The sequence below is a fragment of the Protomyctophum parallelum genome (genome assembly GCF_964188405.1).
Source record: "Protomyctophum parallelum genome assembly, chromosome: 18".
Taxonomy (NCBI): domain Eukaryota; kingdom Metazoa; phylum Chordata; class Actinopteri; order Myctophiformes; family Myctophidae; genus Protomyctophum; species Protomyctophum parallelum.
Genome location: NC_139716.1, coordinates 30,329,651 through 30,351,480, shown reverse-complemented (window position 1 = coordinate 30,351,480; position 21,830 = coordinate 30,329,651). Strand labels below are relative to the sequence as shown.

The 21,830-nt window shown below is 42.5% G+C and overlaps 1 protein-coding gene across 1 annotated transcript in view; it reads right to left on the bottom strand.

The window, feature by feature from the left end:
* poln (polymerase (DNA directed) nu) overlaps positions 1–21,301 on the bottom strand; it is a gene marked incomplete at both ends in the record, with an annotated part of 73,155 nt that extends 51,854 nt beyond the window's left edge. The window contains 11 exons of the mRNA XM_083789529.1: positions 5,341–5,406; positions 8,259–8,315; positions 9,123–9,179; positions 10,105–10,200; positions 11,794–11,877; positions 14,480–14,544; positions 16,004–16,064; positions 16,763–16,899; positions 18,551–18,663; positions 19,011–19,180; positions 20,501–21,301. Of these exons, the coding sequence (XP_083645655.1) occupies positions 5,341–5,406; positions 8,259–8,315; positions 9,123–9,179; positions 10,105–10,200; positions 11,794–11,877; positions 14,480–14,544; positions 16,004–16,064; positions 16,763–16,899; positions 18,551–18,663; positions 19,011–19,180; positions 20,501–21,301 (1,707 nt within the window). The remainder of the gene's footprint in view (positions 1–5,340; positions 5,407–8,258; positions 8,316–9,122; positions 9,180–10,104; positions 10,201–11,793; positions 11,878–14,479; positions 14,545–16,003; positions 16,065–16,762; positions 16,900–18,550; positions 18,664–19,010; positions 19,181–20,500) is intronic.
* Positions 21,302–21,830: the final 529 nt, after the last annotated feature.

The following is a 21,830-nucleotide window of genomic DNA, read 5'->3' as shown; positions in this document are numbered from 1 at the left end:
CCCTGGAATGGAATGCATTACAGCTATATTAACTGTTCTACAGGTCAGCTGAGGACTGCTGAAGCACCCAGACCCACCCACACACACCCACAGCCAATGGGCTAGAATTCATTCCAAGGACGATACCAGTGTGAAACATCTACTGTATATAGCTCAGGCCCCCGGGGTGACAGAAACGTGTTAACCCATTCTGACCTGAGATCAGATTCATACGAGGTTTCCACTGGACACACTGGTCTGATTAACCCATTCTGACCTGAGATCAGATTCTAAAAATGTCAGTCGCTCTTCGATTTTTCAAAAATAGCAGACCTACAAGCTCGAAGCGCGCCACTCTGTGGCGCGCTATGAGCTTGTAGATCTGCTATTTTTCAATAGCTAAAACACGACATGATGCTAACACCAAAATGGCTTCCTGTTCAGAATGGGTTCAAATAAATGTTTTCTAAATCATGACAATTTTCGGAAAGATTTGAGGCACGTTTTAACGTTTTTTTCAAAAAATAGCAGACCTACAAGCTCATAGCACGCCACCGCGCGCTATGAACTTGTAGGTCTGCTATTTTTCAATAGCTAAATTATAATGTAGTGTTTAAAACACGAAAAGGGGTTCCCGCCCCAAAATGGGTTTTAAATCACAGCTGTCCAACAGCCGTATATCAACCGTTCTGTACAAATTCAAAGTTTGATTCAAGACAGTCGCAAATTCTCAAAATATATTATATATAAAGTCCAGTGTGTACTGTGTGTGTGTGTGTGTGTGTGTGTGTGTGCGTGCCTGTGTGTGTGTGTGTGTGTGTGTGCGTGCGTGCATGCGCCCATGCGTGTCAGATCAGTAGTTGGTGATTGAACACAGAGATGAGCTATCGACCGCCTCATTTAGAGCGAGGGTTAGAGTTAGAGCGAGAAAGTGTGTGTGGGGAAAAAGAGAGATGACGTTGGTGATACACCCTGCTGAAAAGCGAAGAAAAGAGACAGAACATGTATCGGTATAGTGGCTCTGTGGTGTGTCATTTGATGACAGCGTTGCTATGTGGATTAGGTTACTGGGTGTATGACAGACTAGGTGCAGAGATGCAGGCACCACTACAAAAACTACAAAAGTTACTATGTTCAAAGGGGATCGGCTTCCTCAGTCTTCAGTCCTCAGTTTAGTGTTCATATTTTGTGACTATGCAGTGTTTCTTTTTTTTATTAAGCTTAAGCAGATACAGGCTATGAGAAAAACACATTCAAAAGAGCCTATCAATGATCTGCAGACTGCAGCTATCCGTATGTGTAAACTGAGTGTTGGATGAAAGACAGTCCTTGAGCTTTGTGGGATTACAGTCACATACTGAAGAGGTGTTTGTTCAGCCTGTTCTTGAAGGTGTGAACACTGCTAGATGTAATAATATCTCTAACAATCGCAGAGGGAAAGGCTGTTCCATTATAGCCTGCAGGTTCCAGCCTGATTCGCTGCGTTCCGCTGATCTGAAATGTCACTCTGTGCTACATTTCAGACCGGCGGAACGCAGCAAATCAAAGGCTGGAATCCAGGCTACTGTTCCATTATCCTTATAGCAGAGTGGATAAAGCTCCTATCAAGGAGTTTGGTGTTTGGGGGGTTTCCAAGTCAAACACCAAATTACTGTAACTCCAACCAAGACAGCTCTGTGAAACAGTGCACATGTGAGAAGCGCAGTGGGAGTGAATGTACTGTATGTTATGCACACGAGAAGTAACAGGACAATGAGAGCATGAGTGAGACTGACTGAAAAGAGATTTCTTTCAGAGGCACAGATAAGTGCTAAAGTATAGTGAATGAATAGTGGTATAGAGACAATGGATTACAGAGCAGGGGGAGAGGTGGGGGGAATTCAACTTCAGCTTCACCCAGCTGATGGCTGCTCAAATGATGATACATTTTCAACAATCGACACCTAGACAAGGGGGTCAGGAGGCAAACCGCTTACCAGACGACCTCTCTAACCAAGCTATGGCCGCAGCCATAGAGTGTAGGCATGCAACGAAATATCATATATCGATTTAAATCGATATGAATCCAGGAGGAGGGGTTAGGGGAGGGTATGATATTTTTGTGATGACACTATAATATCACTGTCATTTCGATTGGGCCTTTTGACCTGGGCCTCGGATGGGCCTTTTGAGAAACCAACAATACACAGGGAAGATATATTTCACTTCTAACCACACCTGTTGGGGGTCTATTTAATGTTTAAACTCCATAGACACGTATACAAAACAGAAAAAGTACAAAAATCACGGCACTCCATCTTTAAATGTAATGAAGTGAACTTGAAAGAAAACGACACGAGGGGTGAACCAAAGTAGTGCAAATGTTGCCTGGGGGGGCATTTGAGGGCATGCTAGGTAAACGCAAAGGTAGGCTTGGAATCACACACACACATGACAGCTATCCTGTAAGCATACCGAGTCTTAATCAAAATGCAAAGCCACATTGAATTGCCTGAAAGCTAGACAACAAGTGGGGATTAATCACATAGTGACATGAATGCAGAGGGCTTTAATCTGGCCCTGTCACACTAGTGACAAATTAAGCTTCACACAGGCTAGACAGACATTAGCGATATGATGCACATGCCGCACTGATTATTTGCAAACAATAACATGTTTTGACAGCAGCAGAAAAAAAGATAGGCATTTAGTTTAATTCAGTTTAGCTGAACTTCATTTAGTTTAGAAGTAGAGAGGGGGTGAAATAAATCTGTCAGATGAAAACATTTCCTCAAAAGTTCTCACTGCGCTTTTTCCCTTTGTGGTGATGTGATGAATATTTCAGCGGTGCTGTTTTCCCTGACTCTACGAAGCAGCTCTCAGCGTGACTAAAGGCTTTACTGCAGCACCAATACAACTAAATCATCCAGACACGCGGTCTGTAGGGCACACACGCACACGTGAGCACGTGCACACACACAATCACACAGTCACGCACGCACGTCCTTCCGCTTACAGCTACGACTGCAGCCATAGTTTGGCTGAAATGAGGTGGATGAACTGAGGATCGGCCCCAAATTTCACTGGAGGTTTGTTTGACTTATTGTCTGCGTCAGTGCGTCTTGAATCTGATGAACTGAACTTCAAAAAGAAAGCAACAAACGCTGAAGGGTGAACCAAAGGACTTTGCTGGCCCAGCAGATACAGAGACTGAATGTTGCCTGCGGGTGTACACACACGCACGCACACACACACACACACACACACACACACACACACACACACACACACACACACACACACACACACACACACACACACACAAGTCTATAGGCAGCAGGCCAGGCATATAAACTGTAAAAAAGTCCTTCCATAAGGAAGGGGACTGCAGTCAGCACTGCACTAATAAATCCCTTATTGCAGCAGTAGGTTGTCCATCTCTGTTCTCTGGAGTGTGCAGTCGCTGCCATAAGGACGGTCCATCCTTTTTCACAGTAAATATATAATGTAGTTTATATATACTGCGTGTGTGTGTGTGTGTGTGTGTATGTATGTATTTATATACACACACAGACACACAGCATTGTGTGTCCCCGTTGCAGTATATTTTGCATCTGTTTTAGACCCAGCTAGTGGCCTACGCCCTACTGTACTATAAACGTAAGATTTGAATTCATGATCTTCAGATCCTACCGGTACTCAGAAAAGTTTAGCTGTACAAAGGTTGACCCGGATAAGTACTCATTCTTTGAATATCTTGTTACTGTGCTTAAAGCTGAACCAGCTGTACTCACAGTGGTATTATTATATGATATTCAGGCCCTCCGAGGCACATTTCACTATTTTGCCCCGGAATTATCTGTGCTAATACTGCTCTCATTATTATCAAACATGAAAGAATAATTTTGAGACAGAGATTTCAACATTCACATTCACAGTGGTGCCACTGCCCGACTCTAAGGCTATGGAATTCATTAACCCATTTTGGGGTGGGAACCCCTTTTGGTGATTTAAACATTATGTTATAATTTAGCTATTGAAAAATAGCAGATCTACAAGCTCATAGCGCGCCACCAAGTGGCGCGCTATGAACTTGTAGGTCTGCTATTTTTGAAAAATCGTGCCTCAAATCTTTCAGATTTCTTTTTAAATTTTTGCCTCTGAACTTAGCCAAGCCTCTGTGTGTGCGCGCACACACACACACACACACACACACACACACACACACACACACACACACACACACACACACACACACACACACACACACACACACACACACACACACACACACACACACACACACACACACACACACACACACTCAGTGGACCTCACTGTGCGTGCGTGTGCAGCAAATCTAATCTAAGTTTAATCAAATTCAAACTCTCTTTAATAAGAGAGAAACATAAATACAATAACGAGAGAGAATGAGATATCGACAAATAGAACAAAGACCGTAGACAGAGATGGATGCAGAACATAGAGCGAAAGTAAAACCCGGATCACTGCATATACACTATGAAGAGGCCTTTACTTCTTACTTTAGCATAGGTCTGAAAGTTTCCCCTACCCGTTGTGACTCAGCGACCCACTATTTCTGCTCATGGCCGACAGACATAAATGACTTCATTGTCTCCACCAGGCCGAAGGCATGTGGGGAGAGTATGTTTTGCACTTCGTCCGTCCGTGTGTCCGTCCGTCCGTCCGTGTGTCCGTCCGTGTGTCTGTGAACAGCTAATCTCGGCCACCGTTAACCCGGTCGATGCCAAATTTTGCACACACACTCCCTGGATGCCAACGATGAACCTCTGCCCCAAACTTTCCAGAACGGCCTGTTATAGCGCCACCAGGAGGCCGCTTTGTGCAAAACAAGTTTTTTCACAGTACACCTACAGATTTTGTCCAAACATCACGCAAATTAGTACACAGTCTCTCTAGAGCCATTCAACGAAACGGGTCTTTCAGATTTCTCAGACTCCATCCTGATTGGTTAAGATTGGCTTCCAAAGTTCACAGGAGTGCTCAGTTTCAAACAAAATGCTGCAAATCATGAACACATCGCGTGATTTCCGTGAATTTGTGCACGCACATTCCCACTAGGCCGAGGACGAAATGCCACATGAACAATTTCAACTCGGCCTCAAGGTGGCACTATAACTGGCCGAAAAGTGTTTTTACCTCTAACTGCACGGATCTGTGGATAACCTGGTGGAGACCTGTGCCCAGAAGGGCACTTTTTCTAGTTAGCACTGCATTTATTAATGACAGGATGTAAGCGAGAACAAAACACCCGGGAACCACAGTGCCATTGAAATAAATAAATAAAATGTGGAAGATGCAGACAGTGTAGGAGGAGTACATGAGGGAGGAAAGACTCACTGGGTGCTTGGATGAGACTCGACCGGTCACTGCACTGGTCTGGTGCCATGTGGAGGCGACGTAGTTCTGATGGAGAGAGAGAGACAGAGAGAGACAAAGGGACAAAATCTGAAAAGTGGGAGAGGCAGATGTTCAACCTAAACCCACAAGTTGAGAGGACAATTGGAAATATAGATTTTTAAGAACAATTCTACAAACAACGAGGATGAATGATTCATATTGTTTTTGTACATTTTCATCTATTTCTGTTCAACGGAGAAATCCAAGTTTCCCTTCCCCATTGTTTGGTATAATAAGTGCATGTACAATATATTTTGCACGTCCACAACTCCACATACACAGACAGGGTATGTAATAAACTGGTATCCTAGTTACCGGTACTATACTCTGTAGCACTTCATTGTTTACTTTGCACTCTATTTACTTCACCATTTTGCCCTGTCGTTGTGTGACCGGCGTTTAGGTCATTTACTCTGATGTTGCCCTATAGCCATCTGCTAAATGCCTGAATTTAAATTGTACACATGGCGGTTCTTTGTCGAAGGTCATTGTCTCAAACTAGGTAACGCTAACACCATCTGCCAAAAGGTTCATTTAAATAGATTTATTAGTCGCACATTTCAACACAATGTTTCCTCTCTACCCCTGGCTAAAGTTGAGCGTGGTGGATCATCTTCACCCATTTTGGGCGGGAACCCCTTTTGGTGTTTCAAACATGTTATAATTTAGCTATTGAAAAATAGCAGATCTACAAGCTCATAGCGCGCCACTGAGTGGCGCGCTACGAGCTTGTAGGTCTGCTATTTTTGAAAAATCGTGAAAATATTTATTTCAGAAAAATGGAGGATTTAGGAGATTTTTTTTCAATTTCGAGGCCCGGCCTAAATGGGTTAAGAAAAGCCTAACAGCTAATCTTGACAGTCAGAGGAGCTCATTAGTGGAGTTCAATGAGTGCAGAGGCACAAACAGCTCCAGTCCAGCTCCCTACAGATTCCACTGTGCTCACAAATCTCACCCCAAAACTCATCTGCATGTTTACACTGGCTGCCGTTTCTTACACAGGGGGGGCACTGAGCAAAACCCGGAGAGGGAACAGCTCAGTGGAAATCTTACTCTATACATACACTCTGTCCTAGTGATGCAAGTACCCCCCCTTGTTGCCGTGATCTGTCCCACTGTCTGCTTTCCTAGTGAAAGAAAAAAAATCTCTCTCTCTCTGGCGCCCCCTACTGGTATTAATAAGTCACATACTCGTGCTCATGACCACTGATACAGGTGCACAGACATTGCTGGTTGTAGGAGTGGTTGCACCACTCAAAAAGGAGTGGACTCTGCATTCTCCTGTAACCACCTAGTATCCCTATTATTCGGGGGCGAACACATTCAGTGTAAATAGCAGATGTGCAACCTTACAGCAGCAAATCGCAACGCAACACGTTAACTTGTATATTGGTTTTAAGTGGTTAGGAAAAAGATAAATGCTTGAGGCCTGGTGGGAGAGCAGTGTAACGACACTCTCCTGTGTTGGGGTCAGTCTGGCTTGAGGCACTTCTCTCTCTGCATAGCATGGTTTTCTATGGAAGTGACAGATCGAGACACATCCCGACCTCTTTTCTTCTAATTTGTGTTTCCGAGTCTCAGCTCGGCAGACAGTCACCATAAAGTTTCACTCACTGTCCATTATAATTTCCCCATGGGTGGGAAGCCAGGACAATGTATAATAAAACACGGCACACGTCGAAAAGGACATTTTGTCCATTCATTTTGGCACTGTTGAGAGATGTGAAGGAGTTGTTTATTCTTTTGTTGCAGTTGTGAGTTAGTCATAGTGATAATAAGATATGCACTGTAGTACTGCACATTAACCCATTTTGGGCGGGAACCCCTTTTGCATTATGTTATGCTTTAGCTATTGAAAAATAGCAGATCTACAAGCTCATAGCGCGCCACCGAGTGGCGCGCTACGAGCTTGTAGATCTGCTATTTTTGAAAAATCGTTAAAATGTGGCCTAAATGTTTGAATATAATTATTTCCGAGCGAACGTTTTTAACTCAAATCTTTGCTTCTTCTGGGGAGTCACTGGAACTACATATTACACATTTTTGTGGGTTCTTGACATGAATGTTTGAGAACGACTGACATATACTGTAGAAACATGGGTTTTTTTCAGAAAACTGTCATGATTTAGAAGACATTTGTAGAATCTGTTGTCAGGTCAAAATGCGTTAAGCTACTGGTGTATAGTTATTTCCAGCAAAGTTAACATAAACATAGCCACTGACATATACAGTACAGTCTTCAGTTGATTCATCAGGTCGACGAAGAGCTGCATCAACGTACCAGTATCAGAATAGAACTGCAATTCAGAGATAGAAAATCAATGAATATTTCAGATCCTAGATGAGCGCCTGAGCAGCAGTGCAGAGGCTTACAGCAGGTCCCCCATAGCTGAGGCTCAGGTACGATCACAGGGATCAATGTTACACATTACCAAGTTCAGATTAGACCATCTAATCACAGTAACCAGTGGCTGATTATGTACAGTAAATGATCATAATCTACCACACATGTTCATCAAGTCCCAAGCAGTCAGTCAGTCCGCGTACAGTCAGCAAGATCAGGGAGATCAGTCAGAGATTAGACCTAACAATCAGCATAATTTAATAGTCTTAGAAACTTGTGTAGAATATTAACATTGTGGGGTTGAAACCCACTGATTTTTAAATCTATACTGTGCTTCTCCCAAAACCATTATGCCAACTCCACGGAGAAAAGCTGAATTAGCCATTTCTCAAAGTGAGCTAGGAGAAGCAATATTGCTGCACGAGTTCCTGTTATTAGGGACTACGACTTGGAAAAACTGTAGAAACATCATGGTCTCATGATCGTCACATAACTCTGTATTTCGTGCCCTCACCTTGCTCATCATGCAGGACAGAACGCCATCTACAAACGTGGACTTGACCTTGTGGACCTGAGGAGACACACACAAAAACACACACAATGACTTTAGGCATCATATGTACAATAACCATAATGATGATTGTGAGAACAGAATCAAAAAAGCAATTCATGAAAGTTAACGTCGTTAAAGCGGGCTATGACTTCATCCGTCTGAGTTTTTCTTCAGTCTGCGAATTAATGAGATGAATTAAGAGCCTTTAGTTTTGACTGACCTGCCTGCCGGTACTCTGGGATAAGCTGGTGTATAATTTGGTTGGCCTGTTAAATGGTAAATTTATATAGCGCCTTTATTCAATGTGCTTTACATAGATTGTGCATTACATTCACCCATTCACACACACATTCATACACCGATGCCGGAGGAAACCAATGCAAGGTACCAACCAGCACATCGGGAGCAATTAAATGGTAAATGGTGCATTTATATATAGCGCCTTTATCCAAGGAGCTTTACATAGATTGTGCATTACATTCACCCATTCACACACACACACACACATTCATACACCGATGGCGGTGGAAACCATGCACCAGGGGTTCAGTGTCTTGCTCAAGGACACTTCAACGCTAACTCTGGGGGAGCCTGATGGGTTCGAACTGGCAACCTTGAGGTTGCCATCCAGCCACTCTACCCCTGAGCCTTAATCCGTCTGAGTTTAAAAAAAAGATATATTAAGAGTCTTTTGACTGACCTGCCTGCCTGCACTCTGGGATAAGCTGGTGTATAATTTAAAGAGCCAAAAGCCTGCGACTGTACGGCCGGTTCTCTCTAGGATGAGCTGGTGTATAAAGGAATGAGTCAACACCTGTGACTGACCTGTCTGTACTCCAGGATAATCTTGGGTAGAGGGTGCAGGTCCTGAAGCTGTAACAACTGCATGCCGAAAAGACACAATACACATTTCTTGCAGTTTGGACTTAAAAACAAGTTACCCTGAAGACCTGTTAGGTCGAAACATGTTGGCAGTTGAGCAGAGATGGAGTACTTGTAGAGAGGCTGGGGAATTGGGAATTGGCTATACTAAATTGGGGAGAAAATGTTTTTCGTTTTTATTTTGTCTTGAAGGGCCATGTTTTGCATAATAACAGTCTTTCCATTATGTCTGCCCACGATCATACAGTACGTTTGTTTACCCCAGTCACTGATACTAAAATCTGATTTTTTATTTTTTTATTTTTCTATGAATCTGTGACTTGACACCCATACTGTTATAAAACGAAAATAAAAAGATTTTGAAAAGAAACATGTTGGCAGTTGCCTTTTAATTTAATAAAGGGCGTTCCTCATTTTTTAACCTTGTGTGCCCGGATCCTTCTCTTTTTATCATAGTTACAGTATGTACTGCAAATGTTACTATGTGTATATAATGTATTCAGAGTACATTTTGTCTTTCGTTTTGCTTCATTGCATGTTAATGTCCTGCCGTTTCAACGTGGATTGAGAAAACCTGTAAATTGGAATTGTCTCTGAAATTATATCATCCAGAGCTTCCTTTTACACTTAGCGTGTCGTGCGTGTCTATTTGTAAATTAAATAATTTCACATAATGAAATCCCACAAAGGACACAAAGATGTGTGCTCAGAAAACAATATACTGAAGTGAGCACAACTTAACAAAAAAACAGCCACTTTCTGTGAGCATCAGTGTGTGTGTGTGTGTGTGTGAGTGAGCATAATATGTCTACGCAGATGCATAACATTTTAGATAAAGCACATTAACTTACATAAGCACATAAACGTGAAACAAAGCTGACATTCGTCTGTGCACAGTGTGTGTGTGTGTGTGTGTTCTCCTCACAGTGGCCTCGGATGTAGACTGCTGCTGTTTGTTGACAGTCTTGGGGAGTTTCTTGTTCTCGCAGCGTTCATGGAGACGCAGCTTCTCGAACAGGACCTTTTAAATAACACGCACACAAAAGTAACCAAGTAAATGTTTGAGGCATTTGTACTTTATTTTTTGTACTCCAATTTTTCCAATACTTTAACTTGTACTCCACTACATCTCGGAGGCAAATATTGTACTTTTACTCCACCACATTTATTTGAAAACTTGAGTTACTAGTTATAATTATTAGTACAAAACAAACATGCATTAGCCACTTCAGCCCTATACATTTCAGCCATTTGAAAATAGCCGATCTACAAGCTCACAATGCTTTGTGATGGACGCATTGCGAGGTTGTAGATCGGCTATTTTCAATAGATTGACATTTTTAAATTAGACATTCTGCATAATGAGACTACTTTTACTTTTGGCACTTTAAGTACATTTTGATACTTTTGTACTTTTACCCAAGTATTATTTATTTATTTTACTTTTACTTGTAATGGAATATTTCTAAATTACAGTATTGATACTTTTACTTAAGTAAATTGAGTACTTCAAGCATCAGTAGTGGACCACTGATGATACAACCCCATGAGACATTCCTTAAATGTCTTGAAACATTTAAAAAAGACATGATGGGACTGTATTAGACAGTGCTTGCCCTTCTCCCAAATGAAAATTCCAGACCACCGGCAGTGATCTCAAAATACTGATAGTGAGACTGTATTGTATGTATTTCGCAATGCAAACGACTGAAGACTGACCCCATAGCTGGCAATGTCCACTTCTTTGGCTCATATTTTGCATAACACATTAGTGTTTGACTTGTGGTCAGGAGTGATCCAGGTTTTATATTTTGCGTGTTCGATCCATGAACTCGAAAACAAACCATGACCTATTTTCGTAGAAACAATCGAACCAGTATGGAATAATTATACCGTGAAGCCTCTTGAATTAGAAATGTTCCCCAGATTGAAAGTTGATATCCAGGCAGTTATGAACACTATAACAAGGTACACATGTTTCTTTTCTTTATTATTCTTCTCTCTTTTGCTTGTGGAGTAAGCTGGCCCCTCCTATGCACAGCTTTGTGTGCGTCTGTAGCACAGAATGTGATGATTTGATTGGCTGATGTATGATGATAAGAGCACGCCTCACTTCACACAAGTGTGATTTTTGAAATGCCATTGATAATGAATGGCCAGTTGTGAGTGTTTGTGTAAACACAAACATTTAAAGCTGGACATAGGATGTGATTGGCCGGAATGATGATGATAATCACACGGGTGTGATTAGTTTTTATGACTTTGTCCTCATTGGCTGTTCATTAAGCCAATGGCGAGTCCGCAATGCCTTCCCATACTCTGAACGATGTTTTTCATGTGTGAGGCTTACCGTTCCCCTGCAAACACCCTGTATTAACCGTAAGGTGCACACACACACACACACACACACACACACACACACACACACACACACACACACACACACACACACACACACACACACACACACACACACACACACACACACACACACACACACACACACACACACACACACACACACACACACACACACACACACACACACACACACACACACACACACACACACACACACACACACACACACACACACACACACACACACACACACCGTGCGTAGCTGGGTGCTGCTGGTCACCAGGAAGATTTGTCCTGCAGCCTTATGGGCGTCCTGCTCCAACTGTTTCATCTTAGTCTGAGAGAGAGACAGAGGGAGAAAGAATGGGAATTAAATAATTACATATATATAGGGAGAGAGAATGAGTGAGAAAGGACAGAGGGAGAATGGGAGAGAATGAGACAATTGGATGAGTGAGAAAGGATGAGGTGGAGTGAGATAATGAGAGAGGGAGCGAGAAGGAGCGAGAAATGATGAGGAATAAGAGAGAGCAAGAGAAAAGGAGAAAATGAGCATTATCGAGAGAGAATGAAAGCCACATAGAACGAGGGAGAGAGAGAATGAGGGCATGATAAGGGCTGATGACAGACATTAAATAGTCTGATAACATCCGAAGTCGAGAGCACAACAAAGATAAGACAGAAGCGACGAGAACGTGGAGGGTGTGTCTGAGGACGACCTAGAGAGTACAAAATGCTACGACTATTAGGCCAATTAGAGGGAAAAAAAGGGGGAAAACAATCTACCGTAACCAGATAGCTACTACTAGTATGTGGAAAGTAATTTGATAATAAGTTTAAATAATAGTTCTCAATCAACATAAAAAATAAAACAAAAACAACATTCAAATCTACGACACACGTGTGTGCGCTGGCACGCACACACGCCCCAAGGGATAAGTTGTGAAAAAGTTGCAAAACTAATCACCTTAGAGCAAACAGAACAAAATAGACGGGGGTAGGGACGGGAGGGATCGTATAGTGGTGGATGAGGATGACATGATGTAGGTAAGCCAGGGCTAGACAGTGATAGGGAAAGGCATTTAAGCCAACAAAATGACAGGCTGAGGGGTGAATTGAAACGGGGAAGGCAGAAGCTGACAGAATGATTGACAAAGAGGGAGAGAAAGACACGGGGTGGGAGGGAACGAGGGAGGGTGTCTAGCATCTCTCAGTCGAGTGCGACAGCTCCAATGGAGACGGAGGTGAGAGAGGCAGACGGAGATACAATAGGCAAGAGAGAGAGAGAAAGACAGCAAAAGAAAGAGCAGCCAGATATGTGCCTAAGTTCCACATTATGTGCCTGTCCCGGCCCGCCCTGTGCAGACTCCAGACGGCCTCATCAATACTTGATGGTGCCCCTCAGTGGAGTTGGACAGACGAGCGTGCACGTGAGCGCACACGCACACACACGCACGCACACACACCGCATCAGGGATGTCAATGACACGATTATATTAGAAAGAACGTGTATGAGTTCATATCCCTGTGTGAGTATGAGTCATTGTCTGTAAAGGGAAACTGCTGAGAGACAAAGCGTGGGGTTGAAGTTAACATGAATTGCAATAAAAGATGAGAGAGCGTGCATGCGTCAGTGTGTGACTGACAGCCAGAAGGAGTCCTCCGCTTGATGTTTGGAGGGCTCCACTTGACAGCCGAGCAAGAAAACCTAATCAAATATGACATGCGCACAGTGTGTGTGTGTGTGTGTGTCTGTCTGTCTGTCTGGAGTGTGGCAGACAATGATGTTCTTTCCGTCAGCAGCTTCTCTTAAAGGAAACACATCCTATTTATAGGAGTGCTGCGACATGGGACAATCTATTCGACAAATAAAACCCCTGCTGCTGTCTGAAGTACAGTGTGTATGTGTGTGTGTGTGTGTGTTGAACTTGCAATATGCATATGACTAGGTCCACCACCTGTGTATGCTGACCACCTAAAAAGCTCCTTCTGTCTCTCTCACTCGGTTCCAGCAATATAAGGACAGGTCCCTGGAGGAGGGAGGGGGGGGCACGCACATGATCACTAAATCCACCTCTCCATCTCTCATTGTCTCTATGTTTTTCACGCAAGGCACTTCTCCTTCTCTCGAGGTCCCCCTCAGTTTGTTCCCCCATTTGTTAAGATAGTGATGTACTGCAGTGACTGTCATGCACTGAACTAAAATCAGCATGAAACTCTCGGCCAATTTTGTAGTTTGGTTTTCCTGTACATCATTCAAAAACGGTTAGTAAACGTGATGTAAATGCAAGTAAAGCAAATGTGCAAGCACTGACGGTAGTAGGTATAACCAGAGATCTATTCTACAGTATAGGCCTGTGTACACCGTTTCTGGAAGATGATGGATCTTCCATCATCGGGACGGTGTTATCCAAACTAGTGTGGTGGGGCTGACTCAACTGTCACAGTCCCTGGCATACAGAAGCTCTCTTCAGCCGATAATCCTCCAAACGACACTTTTTTCCAAATTAAAGCCTAAAGCACAAAAGTCCTTAAGACTGTGGATCACGTTTGACTGGGGTGCACAGTCACTAAGTCAGTGTACAAATGGACCAAAATGAACAGGTCCGTTTGGTTCCATTTTGTGCACTCTCAGATTTACATTGACAATGTAAAAAAGGTTAACCCATTTTGGGCGCGGGAACCCCTTTTGGTGTTTCAAGCATTCGGTTATACTTTAGCTATTTAAAAATAGCAGATCTACAAGCTCATAGCGCGCCATAGAACTTGTAGGTCTGCTATTTTAGAAAATTCGTAAAAATGCGGCACAAATCTTTGAATAGGTATATATTCTTTCAGAGCGAACGTTTTTCTTATTTCGACTAAAATGGATTAAGTGGTTGATACATTTTCAAAGCCAGCAGTGAGTGGGACCAGTGTTGCTTGATGTGTGATCTTACTCCCAGCATGTCTGAAGTCCTCTTCAGGGCATCTTTGTCCACATGGATCCTGTTGCTCTCCATCGCTGCAACAAACAATACACCACCATCATTCACGTCGCCTCCCGACAGTATCACATTCTTCCTGTCGCCGTCCTTAACCTGTAAAAGGATACCTTCACATTTCCGAGGATGCTTAAAGTCATACTGTGTAACCTTTTCAATTAGCCCTTTAAAAGTATTTTTTTGATATAATCTTTTGCTAATCTTTACCCAACAGTACCCAAAATGAAGCAGGCATCATGTACTGGGAATGTATTTATTTAACTATTTTAAAGTCAATACATAGTCTTTGAAAACAGTTGTTTCATTTTAAAATAACCTTTGCACTATAGGACCCTAAAGCATCCATTTTGAGGGTGAATTCACTTCAAACTCTATTCTTGGAATCACCATTCAAATAAACAGAGCTATTGGAGGTGTCACCAAAAAGACTACTAAATGGATGTTACACAGATGGAGTTTTAATTTGGGTTATTTATTTTCTACACCCTACTTTTCACACACACATTATATTGCTCTGAATGACCAAATAAATGCATGAATGACTAAATAAACCACTTAAAACCTATATACTTAGGTGTCTGGAGTCCCCCAGGGGTCTATATTAGGCCCCCTCCTCTTGTCCTAGTCCTAAATATCTTCATAAATAAATAAGATAATAATATCCAAAAATAGCAGATCTACAAGGATGTAGACCTGCTATAGAGCACCGAAGTCCTGACGTAACTCGCTCATCCCGACGATTCCCCTGGTTCGCGGAAGTAATTTCTCTATGGAGAATAACATGGGGTGATCTTAATATCGTCTACTATAAGCGTTGTGGTCCAAAAATAAACAAGCTGTCTCTGCGTTATTGTTAGGGAGGTGTCTCTGTATCGTTTGCAACAGTCAGTCACTCATACAGTATATGATACACGTCTGCTTCTAGCGAAAATGTAACTAATTCAGCAGCAGTAACATTAGCGTTTTCTCTCAGTCAGTTGATTCTTCATATCCATATGAGTGCAACGTTCTTATATGTTCTCACAGTTCTTATATGAGGCGATCTAAAATCGCCCTATGGGGATTTCAATGCAACTAAACAAATACATGAACCTGTGTACTGGCGCCCTCTACTGAAAGTGACGTCAGACTTCGGTGCTCTATTATCACAGATTTTAGTGGACACGTGCAATTGCTTTATATTCACTACTGGTATTATTAAAATACTTATGCTGGTACATTTTAATCTATTCTGCCATGACCAGGGCCTGGGTTACCAAGTCCGTTCTGTACCTGCTATGGAATGACAATAAAACTCCTTGAACCTTAAATCAACTCGTGCAGAAGTATAGAATAGAACAGAATACTTGGCAACGATTAAAACGACACAGTATCACCAGTAAAAAGTGCCAAATGGATTGAAGACAAAAAAGCCAAAGCTTGCATACAACACCCAGCAGACTATACAAACAACAAAAACACACAATAATTTGTCCTCACATGCCAGAACAGGGATCATCCTCAGCTCCATGTTGGAGTAGAGCCACCACAGCCCCTGGTCCTGCACACACACACACACACACACAGTTACACATACCACGCGGTATGCTGGAAATATGTGTGTACGTGTTGCACGTGTGTGTTTGTGTATATTAACCTGTAGCTTAGTGCACAGCTCCGCATTCAACAAGTACAGTTGACAGAGTTTTGAAATGACCCGAGACACCTGATGGAGGAGAGAAAGACAGAAATAGAGAGAGGTAGAGACAGACGGAGAGAGAAAGACAAAGATAGACAGACAGAGAGAGATACTGATTGCATTTCATGGCATCGTTTTCTCAACTTTTATATCTCCATTGCCTTACCTGTTTTCCTTCCAATTTTAATAAATGGCAATATTGTTTGTACAACATTCATGCCAATAAAATGTTTGTACGAGTGTATGCGTGTTAACCCATTTTGGGTGTGAACCCCTTTTTTATGTTATGCTTTAGCTATTGAAAAATAGCAGATCTACAAGCTCATAGCGCGCCACCGAGTGGCGCGCTACAAGCTTGTAGGTCTGCTATTTTTTGGAAAATCGCAGATCTACAAGCTCATAGCGCGCCACCGAGTGGCGCGCTACGAGCTTGTAGGTCTGCTATTTTTTGAAAAATCGAAGAACGACTGACATAGAAACATAGCTTTTTCAGAAAACTGTCAGGATGTAGAAGACATTTTTAGAATCTGATCTCAGGTCAAAATGGCTTAGTAATGAACCTTTGCAGTGTCCAGAGCAGGTGGTCTGGGCAGTTTCCTACAGTGCTTGCTGAGCAGGTCTTGGTAGCAGGAGGCTTGGTCTGAAGGGTCCAGCAGCCAGCCGGACACCTGCGGGTCCTGGAGACGACAGCCTGCCACTGGACAGAGAGACACAACGACCACATAAGCTCTGCTCAACCAATTGCACCTGTTTCAGCAAGGTGCAAGCAATAAAGAAATTACAATATCCAACAACACAAGAGAGAGGGCTCTCTTCCACAATAGCGCTGCTGTGCCATTCATGTGTATTGCACAGCACACTCTAGTGGACACAAGAGTGTGTAATTTAATTTAATTAGCAGCTAGCTGACATTCACAGACGAAAATACTCATTAAACAGTTTTGCGGCTCAACTAATATAATGAGAAGACGAAGGCAATCATGGTTTACATTTTTAAATGTCATCGTTTGATTCCCTTAATGTTTTTATTTGTATTGTCGTCATGTTATTCTGTACAAAATATACAGTATTATTTTGTAATATACCGGTAAAGCCACTTCTAAATTTGTTTTGATAAGTTTACTTGATAAAAAAAAAAGTTGGGATGTGTTAAGAGCTCCTTAATTAGTTATTTAGATTTGTGACATGTAGGCCTGCAATGCTTTGGGCTTATTATTTGTTAATAAGGTCTGTACTGTCATCCTTCTGACATTTACTAGATTGCACCAAAACAGACCAAAGCCACAATTACACTATGGAGTCCTTAAGAAGGCTAAAACCAAATGTGCAGCTAGCTCAACAACAACGCTGACAATTGTGGTCTAATTAGTATTTGTGAACCTGACAAACTATCATGCAAACGACGAAGGTTTTGTACAGGTCACAGCAGCTATACACAATCACAGGATGCCCAATTATATAGGCCTGACTCACACCTTTACAACAGACTGATGTATAGCTGATGCACTTATTTACTGATGCAAGCTCGCAATTAATTTCCAATGGGAGTCACATGGTTTGACACAACATTTGTGTTGTATGAGGGGGAGGGGGGCAGTCGAAACACAGCCGAAAGCCATACAACACAAATGTTGTGTCAAACCATGTGACTTCCCTTGGAAATGCATTGGGAGCTTGCATCAGTAAACAAGTCTCATAAATCTAGCATGCATCAATGTTGTATGCTAGATCGAAAGGTGAGTCAGGCCTTAGACGTCAGAAGAGGTAGTACGTAGTGCTGCACAATTAATTTAAAGAAAGATGAGATCTAAATTCAGACACCTATGCAATCTCATTTCTACATTTGAGCAAGAATCGTGCAGCACTAGTTGGCTGTCCAAGTCATTTAATTAATAATTACCCTTATGTTTTTGCTACAAGAGACAGGTTTAAGTCGATTACTTTGATGTTGTAATGGGCTGGAACCCCTTTTGGTGTTTTAAACATTATGTTATAATTTAGCTATTGAAAAATAGCAGATCTACAAGCTCATAGCGCGCCACCGAGTGGCGCGCTACGAGCTTGTAGGTCTGCTATTTTTGAAAAATCGTGAAAATATTTTTTTCAGAAAACTGGAGGATTTAGATGATTTAAAAAAAAATGGAGGTCAGGCCTAAATGGGTTAAAGCCACATTTTGAATGTAGAATGTTCAGCAACTACAGACTAAAGACATATTTTCATGGAACAAATGAGAATCGTGTGAGAATCGTAATCTCAATTCTTCTTGTGATTCAAATTTGAGCAAGAATCGTGCAGCACTAGTAGTGCCTGTTCATTTGGGGTTTGGACGTTGTTGAAGGAGCCTTGCCTCGTTTCCAGTCGAGGTGTCCTCTGTAGTGCTGAAGAACGGTACGCAGCAAGTCCTTGGCTTTATAACACACCACCATCTGACAGCTCGATAACACCTGCAGCAGCACATCTCTAAAGACACATGTTTCATGTACACATGTAACATCCTGTGTTCATTTAAATGAACATTTTCACTGAAGAGATCTGGATTGGAGGGGGAAAAAATGATAGTAGTCCGTGTGTAGGTTTGTCTCATGCGCGAGACATCGTCAACATACCTGGAAGTTATGCGGGAAAGTCTACTGAGTGGCAAAAAAGTACTTTCTGGCCTTGACAGCCAAACAGAAACTCACTTTGCCACTCACTTTGCGCATACCCAGTATACCCACAGTATGAATGTATGTAAGCATGAGATCCTGTGTAATATCTACCTGTGCATACCTATTACTGGTTAAATAAAGGGTTATATATACACACACCTGGTAAAGTGCTCTAGGCTGTGATGTGCATTCTGTTGGGCCCAAACAGGCGTGTGTTCCAGCTTCAAGTAGAACAGGCTGTCGTTTGGTCCCAACGAATGCTCTGGTCCCCTGAGGTCCAGATCTGTCTTCATCAGAAGCAGGATGCCACACACTGAAGGCATCAGCTTCTGCGCACAGGCACACAGTCGCACACGCAGAAATTAAAGTTAAAGTGCTTTGTTTGCCACTGCCTTATATAATTTCTTCTGCACTCTAATTATATTCTATTTAAAAAATGCTACTTCTCTTTTTTGTATTCAAATGTTTTTATTTCATAGTGCGTTTCTTTTGCACTCTCTTATTGGTACGTTACGTGTTGTAAAGTCTCAATGCTTAATCCATTTTGGCCTGACATCGAAATTAAAAAAAATGTCTCTTTAAAATATATATTTTTCTGAAAAACCTCATGTTTCTATATCAGTGGTTCTCAATATTTCATGTCAAGAACCCCAAAAATGGCCGCCGACCCCCAACTGCACATTTTCACGATTTTTTAAAAATAGCTAAAGTACCATGAATTAAATGTGCAACAGAAATAGTCTTGCCTCGTCTGCCTTTCACTGAATCCAGAGCAGTGGAGCACTTGGCAGCTACCTAATTGAGCACCAAGCCCAAGGGGGCAGTTACTAAGTTAGTCAGTGGTCAGTGGCTCGGTGGTCTTGGATGTGATGGAGCAGCCAAAGTCAAAGTCAAAGTCATGAGCCCAGCTGCTCCTCCCAGGCTGATCTCTCTGACCCACCGCTGCAGTCATTGTCTGTGACCTGTGGCTTTGTACCTTGTAGCATTAGGCCTGACGTCGAAATTTCTAAATTGTCTTCGACAGCTTTCTGTCAGGATTTGTGCCACATTTTCACGATTTCTTCAAAAAATAGCAGACCTACAAGCTCATAGCACACCAACGAGTGGCTTTGGCTTTGGTTTAAAACACCAAAAGGGGTTCCCGCCCATAATGGGTTAAATGAAGTTGTGGTTTCTTTATATTTTATTGTAAAGCACTTTGGTACAACTTTGTTGTGCTAAAGGTGGTATGGTATGGTTACCATTTATCCTTGGTCGCACACAACACTGGAAAATAATCTAGTGTGTCATTCTCTGAGCACAACTTGAGCAACTGTCAGTGTACATCATTTGTTCCTTTTCAGCTGTTACAGAAAATATAAATCTGGTACCACTTACACACTAATTAATTCATTTGGAAAATGCCGATCTACATGGATATTTGTATTTATTTTTAAATATCTGAAATAAATTTGAATTGATTTTTAAGATATTTGAAAATCTTGAATATACTGTATATATTTTTTGTTGAGTGTATAAGTACAAGGTAGAATATGCTTCTTGACACGGCACAAAACCATAGGCATAATCGTCAGACAAAAATCTTTTTAAATAATTGACGTAGAGAAGGGGCTCAAGACAACCAACAAACTAACGTTTTCCCTGCTCACCTGCTCTGGATCTAACTGAGAGGATCCATCCTGGAAGACCATGGTCAACACCACGGCCCGAGCCCGCTTCACTTCCTCCAGAACCCGCATCTGCTCCTCTGCACTCAACTTCCCGACATCCTTCACTCTGGGGTCACAGGTGAGGGCAGTGGTCAGACATGTAGCTTTGGCCTGGTTCTGGGGGTTGACCGTTTTAGTTTTAGCCCCCGAGTCCTGGACTGTTTTTGTGCAAATCCGGGCCTTGTCCACTCTACGTTTAGCCTGTCTCGGCTTTGGCAGTTTGGGTGTTTTGGGAGCACGCGTATCACCAGATGCACCAAGCTCCGTTTCTCCCAGTGTCTCGAGCCTCTTCTCACGCCGCTGGGGTAGGTTGGGTGGTTTCAGCCTTGCCTTTTCTACCATTATGTGACTGGAATCACCACCAGCATCAACTTGTGGACTCGGGGTAAAGGCTGGAATGCAGCTAGGGTGATTATTAGGGTTGGAGGCAAAAGGTGGCGCTCCCTCCTGTCCCCTTTCTGCCCTGCCTTGAGAGGAACGGGGTGGCTCCCACTTCCCAGGACGCCTGAAGAGGCAGATCTTGGACGGAGGAGGGTCGGCGATTTGGTGCGGTGTAACCTCGTGCTTCCTCTTGAGAGGAATAGCGGGGATCAAGGGTGACACGACACGGTTTCGGGAGGGTACAGTGCTCACGGCTGAGTCGACCGCCAAGCAGACGTTTTTCCCAGAAGTGGAAGAGTTTTCAGGGATTGGCTCCTTCCTTGATCCCGTACCTCCGGAGCCTCTGTGATCAGCCTCCATGATGAAAGTGAGAAGAGAGGATGACGTTAAGTTTATGAGTGCATGGACAAACAGAGATGGAGAAAGAGAAAAGAAAATTCAAGAAAGCAATGCATAAATAAACCCTTATTTTTTGTGCTTGTGAATGCATTACCTCTGCAGTCAATACCTAGAGTATAGGGTAAATCACTTTAGATAAGTGGACAGAGAAGAAGAGAACCTAAGCTCCTCACACTCTCCGATTGCACGTAATGAGCATGGATGCAAAGGAAAATGCACCCCTTATCATATTACTTCAACTCATTTGTAGGCAATTTGACATGCAAGCAAAAATACAGAAAGCGCCAAAAAAGGTATTATTCACATAAAAACCTAGATCAGAAATCACTGGAAAAGGAAGGATCAGTTGCGAAGAGGGAAGGTTTTGAGGGAAATGAAGGAGAGAATGTCTATTTAAGGTATATGCCACCAGACCTGTCAGTTGCTCTGCTGCCCTATAAAGAAGACAATGATGAATTCGGCCATGAGCGCTGTGTCCCAGACCTTCAGA